We start from the raw sequence: 6,000 nt of genomic DNA, 5'->3' as shown, positions 1-6,000 counted from the left end.
CTGTTACTTTGTGGTCGTTGGGTCAAAATCCTGGAACTTCTGATCAAACAACACTGTGGGTGCACCTTCACCATATGGACTGCAATGATTCAAGCAGACTCACCACCACTTTATAGAGGACATTTCAGATGGGCAATAAATGCTGGCCTTGCTACTAATATTCACAAACCAAGAACAAATCTTTAAAAAGTTCTGCAAAACTATATATCTTGTAGAATCTAAATTGCTATGCCTTTGTGGGTGGGGTTTGAATGACTACAGAATACTCTCTAATAATCACTGAATAAATATAAAATTGTAATCTTGTATTTCATATTGATACAAAATGTTACCATAGCCTTGGCAGGGTTAATAATTTGGAATAAATGTTTAAAAATACAAAGTTATCTCAAGCCTTCTACATATTACTTTCTGAATTATAGTTTAAATATAAGGCTTAGAGCAACACAAAGGACAACTTTACAATGCATCCCCTCCTTTGCAATCATTTTGTTCCTTCTCATGCTTAAGTTATGTAGAGTGGCACATAAATGTATTCATGAAACACCATTAGCAAATACTGTGTACAAGGTGTAAAACTTGTAGTTTGGTGCCAACACTGAGTATTTTGACTTCTTTAAACCCAACTATGACCATTAACAGATGTCGTCACACTGGTAACTGACAAAAAGCTCCTGTACTGACAGCAATGGAAGGCAGTTGGCTCTTAGTAGAGAAGCCCTTAATTTTAAAAGAACTTTGCCAAGCCAGTAGAATTTTGTTGAACTGTTTTCCTACATTAAGTTCCATGTGCAGTCATCCAGTATATAATATGGATTAACTTCAATCCAGATATGTAATTACACTCTTGACCCCAGAATACTTGAAGGTTGGATAAAAGCCTTGATCAGGGTACCTTTATTTAGCTAGCAGTTTCTAAGAGTAATGAAGAGTTCTGTGCTGTAGATACAGTTGTCACAGTTCTTTGTTGGGAACTGCTCATGAGTATTTTGTGCATTTTGTTCTTTGTAGCTTTATAACCTTGTTTCTTGGAGGTCTTCTTCTGCCTCTTCCTGTAAGGCACTTATTTTTGGCCGTGTTTTCCTTTTGCTCGAGTTCCTTCTGTGAGTGGTAAATAGCTTTGCACGGTCCAAATGTCCAAAAACCTGCTTGAAAAGGCTTGCTTCAGTTAAAAGTTTCTGCAGAGCATCAAACTGTTTAACTGAACATCCTTCAATTACCTAAAATGAAATTTAACATATGATCAGACATTAGACAATAGAGGTCCATTACAAGTCATCTTCACATAATTTAACTCTGGTTTTAATCAATTGAAGTCTAATATATTATTTTACTAACAGCGCTTTCAATTGATTGCTGTTGCCAAAAAAATAAGACAGATATTGTCAAGTGAGGACACAAACTGCAGCTGGGTTGAGAGTGAAAAGCTCTCATTTTCTCACAAGATTTGTTTAAAATGAATTATTTATTTTCTCTAAAACAGCACTTTTTGGCAATCTTTTAATCCCGTAAAGTGATTACTAAAGGTGACCCATTGAGAAATTGTTCTCTCATGGCATAACAGTTGACTTATGAATTGGATATAAAGCTGCTCTAGAAGACACATACTTTAAGTGGTAATAAAAATGTTGGTCTGGGTGAATGCACAAGTCTTTCAGGAAAGTGTGCTGCATCAAATTTTATTTCCTGTCTTTTTCACTGATCTGCTAGATATCAGTAGTGATATCCTTCCCAAGGTCTAATGGCTGGGCCAAACTTTCCTCTTCCTGCCAAACACTGCTCCATCTCTGCTTCAATACATACTGCACACCATGGTTCATGTAAAAATGTTACTCAAGCCAACTACAAGGGATAGAAGACAAACAAAAGAACATACCAGAAATTGCTGACACTCGAGTAGAGCTTCCACTCTGTGTTCTGAGAGTATAACAGTACAATTTGAAAATGTATGTTTAAGCGTTTTCCTTATAATTTGGAATGTTCTATCACAGAAAAGAACAGAAAATTCAGTTTGGAATTTTTCATGTTTTATCTAATGTAATATAAACTCATCTTTGCTGGTAAATCTTAATTAACTGCCCAAGAATCTCTTAATACAATGGATTTGATATAAAATAATAGGTACAACCCTTTGAGAATTATCATTCTTCTATGTACAATTAGTTATATGTTTTTTAATTCATTCATGGGATGTGGGCATCACTGACTGTGCCAGCATTTATTGCCCATCCCTAATTGCCCTGAGTGGCTTGCTAGGCCACTCCAGAGGGCACTTAGGAGTCAACCACATTACTGTGGGTCTTGAAGTTATATATAGGCCAGACCAGGTAAAAATGGCAGATTTCCTTCCCTAAAGGGTGTTAGTGAACCAGATGGGTTTTTACGACAATCGACAATGGTTTTATAGTCATCATTAGATTCCAGATTTTTTACTTTCACCATCTGCCATGGTGGAAATAAAACCCAGATTCCCACAGAATTACCCTGGGTCTCTGGAGTACTAGTCCAGTGACAATACCACTATCCCCTTCATGTCAGTTATCAATTAGAAACTACAAAATGAAATTGGAAATAATAATGGTACAAAATTATTTTCAGGAGCAGAGAAACAACTCTGGTATATCAACCATTTAGCAGTTCTTAATATTTGAACTTCAAAATGAATGCAATCCAAAAATGAACAAAACGAATGTTTATTATTTATTATCTGTAAGGAGCGAATTGGCTACTTGTAGTCATCATTGTTTCAATCTATTCACACTTTGTAGCTCAAACTTACACAGGGTCCAGATGAGCAGTAGGTTCATCCAGAAGTAGGATTTTGGCCTTGCTGAGAATGGATCGAGCCAAACACATGAGTTGTTTGTGGCCATTGCTGAGAATATAGCCACCATCCACCAAAACAAAGTTAAGATTATCTGGAAATTGCTCAATCATTGATTTCAAGCCAACCTGCAGTAATATAATTAGCATCAGTAAGCCAGTCTGTAGAACTCATTAATAATAACATAAGAAACAGGAGCAGGAGTTGGCCATTTGAACCCATGAGCCTGCTCTATCATTCAATAAGATCATGGCTGATCTGATCTTCGCCTCAACCCCACTTTCCTACTGTTCCCCATAATCCTTGACTTCCCTATAATTCAAGAATCTATCTCAGCCTTGAATATATCCAGTGACAGCCTCCACAGCTCTCTGGATTAGTGAATTCCAAAGATTCACAACCCTCAGAGAAGAAATTCCTCCTCATTTCCATCTTAAATGAGCGACCCCTTATTCTGAAACTATGGTCCCTAGTTCTAGAATCTTCCACAAACATCTATCCTTTCAGCTCTTCCATATGTTTCAATAAGATCACCTCTCATTCTTCTAAACTCCAATGAGTATAACCCAATCTGTTCAACCTTTCCTCATAAGACAACTCTTTCATCCCAGTAACCAACCTAGTGAAACCCCTCTGAACTGACTCCAATGTAAACATCTCCCTCCTTAAATAAGACCAAAATTGAACTAGGTGTGGCCTCATCAATGCCTCAAACAACTGTAGCATGCCCTACTTTCGTACTCATCCCCCTTGCAATGAAGGCCAACATTCCATTTGTCTTCTGAATTACTTGCTGTGCCTGCATGCTAATAGTTTGCTTTTCTATTCTTCCTACCAAAGTCATGATCTCACATTTTCCCACATCATTTCCATTGCCAAATGTTTTCCCACTCACTTAGCCTATCCATATCCTTTTACAGACTCTTTGTCCTCACAACTTGCTTTCCGACCTATCTTGGATGGTCAAAAAATTTTGCTACAATACACTTGGTCCCTTCATCCAAATTATTAATAGAGATTATAAGCAGTTGAGGCCCCAGCATTGATCCCTGTGGCACCTCACTAGTTACAATTTGCCAACCTGAAAATGATTCATCCATCTCTTCTGTTTTCTATTAGTTAGCTAATCCTCTATCCAAAGCTAATTTAATACTCCAAACACCAAGAGCTCTTATCTTATGTGGCACCTTATTGAATGTTTTTTTGGAAAACCAAAAACACAACATCTACTGGAGAGGGTGGGGGATTGGGGTGGGGTGGGGGGGAGAGGTGGTGGGTGGCGGTGGTGGGGTGGAGAGTTTGTTTGGGAGGCAGAGCGTGGTGGGTTCCTTTTTATCCACCCTGTTCATTACATCCTCACAGAACTTTAATAAATTTGTCAAACACAATTCCCTTTCATAAAACCATGTTGACTCTGCTTGATTGTATTATTTCTTTTTCCAAATTGCCTGCTACTTCCTTAATAATGGATTCCTGCATTTTCCCAATGACATATGTTAGGCTAACTCATCTCTAGTTTCCTGCTTTCGGTCTCCCTCCTTTCTTGAATAAGGCATCACATTTGCGGTTTTCTACTCTGCTGGGACTTTCCAGAATTGGAAGATTAAAAGCAATGGATCTAAACTCAGATTGCGACAGAGAGAATTATGGTAGGTTCATATGAAATCTGAATGCATCTCTTTAATTCAAAGAAGATTCATTTGTATTTCGCTGTCCTCCCTGAATCTCCTGGCAATGTATAGATTCCCTCATAAGGATTATCTATATTTTGCGCCACTGGGCCTATGGATTTTTTATATAACACTGTATCACGGTGCACAGTTGGACAGAGAAACAATTGCAAACTTTAATGGAAAAAGCTTGAGTTTTCATGAGTTTCTTGCCATGCTTGAGCTCCTTGCCAGGGTTAAGCTCAGCTCCTCAGCCAGAATCAGCGTCCGTCACGGTTCTGTTCTCAAAAGGGTTGTAGCCAGATAACGGTCAAGTGCACACAAGCTCATGAAGTCAGAATATTTTGCACCACACTACATCGTACTACTCTCAAACTACTATGATAATTCTTTTGTTACTCATTTGTTTTGCTCCTTTGGCACTCATACAAGTGTGAGCCCCCTCTTATTGCATGTCCTAATTTCTTTTCTACTTTTGCGCTCTCTCATCAACTGATATCTGAAATATCAATTTATTATCTACATTTCACATTTCACACCAATATTGAGCCAACTTAGAATCTAATCAAAAATATATATTTTTTGCAACATGTTTTTATTCTTAAAGAACCCTAATCTTATTTTCTGATAATCACCCATCTGAAAGTACAAGCATCAGAAAATAACAAATTAAGCTGTTATTTCAAAGAATTTTATCCTGTTTTAATTCCATTGCATTTTTCATATGAAAACTGCCATTTAAATCTATGATGAAAGCAAAATACTACGGATGCTGGAAATCTGGAATAGAAACAAAAAAAAATGCTACAAAAACTCAGCAGGTCTGGCAGCATCTATAGAGAGAGGAACAGAGTTAATGTTTCGAGTCCGTATTACGACTGTTCTTCAGAGCTAAAGAGAAGTAGATATGTAATGGATTTTATACTGTTTAAGAGGGGGTCGGGCAGATGGAGCAAGATAGATGGCCAAGGATAGGCAGGAGCTAAGGAGAGATTGACAAAGATGTCATGCGCACAAGACAAAGGGAATTTTAACAGCAGTGGTAAAGGCTAAAGAAAGTGCTGATAATGGCATAAAGGTAAGAGCAGAATGTGTTAGTGGCAGAACAAGGGTCAACTCTCTGTGAAAGCACAACATAGAAACCAGTGACAGATGGCCCTCTGGGGTGGGTTGGGGAAAGGATTTAAATAAATAAATTAAATTAAAACTAAAAAAAAAAACTCCTTTCAGGTGAAGCAGCACTTCAATTGCATCTCCTTCAATTTGGTCTACTCTATTCACTGCTCCCAACGCGTTCTGCTCTACACCAGGGAGACTAGATGCAGACTGGGTGACTGCTTTGCGGAACACCTTTGCTCAGTCCTCAAGCATGGCCCAGACCTTCCTGTCACTTGCGATTTCAACATACCATCCTGCTCTCATGCCCACATATCCATCCTTGGCCTACTGCAATGTTCCAGTGAAGTCCAGTGCAAGCTGGAGGAACAGCACCTCATCTTTCTATTT

At 38.2% G+C, this 6,000-nt stretch overlaps 1 protein-coding gene across 1 annotated transcript in view; it reads right to left on the bottom strand.

Annotated features, from left to right (window-relative positions):
• Positions 1-782: 782 nt before the first annotated feature.
• Positions 783-6,000, bottom strand: part of cftr (CF transmembrane conductance regulator) — a 145,700-nt gene continuing 140,482 nt past the window's right edge. The window contains exons 25-27 of the mRNA XM_041215962.1: positions 2,780-2,952; positions 1,877-1,982; positions 783-1,220 (exon numbers count right to left, since the gene is read on the bottom strand). Coding sequence (XP_041071896.1) covers positions 1,014-1,220; positions 1,877-1,982; positions 2,780-2,952 — 486 coding nt within the window. The 3' untranslated portion in view covers positions 783-1,013. The remainder of the gene's footprint in view (positions 1,221-1,876; positions 1,983-2,779; positions 2,953-6,000) is intronic.

The sequence above is a fragment of the Carcharodon carcharias genome, chromosome 21, assembly GCF_017639515.1.
Source record: "Carcharodon carcharias isolate sCarCar2 chromosome 21, sCarCar2.pri, whole genome shotgun sequence".
Lineage (NCBI taxonomy): Eukaryota > Metazoa > Chordata > Chondrichthyes > Lamniformes > Lamnidae > Carcharodon > Carcharodon carcharias.
This window is presented reverse-complemented; position numbering and strand designations above follow the sequence as displayed.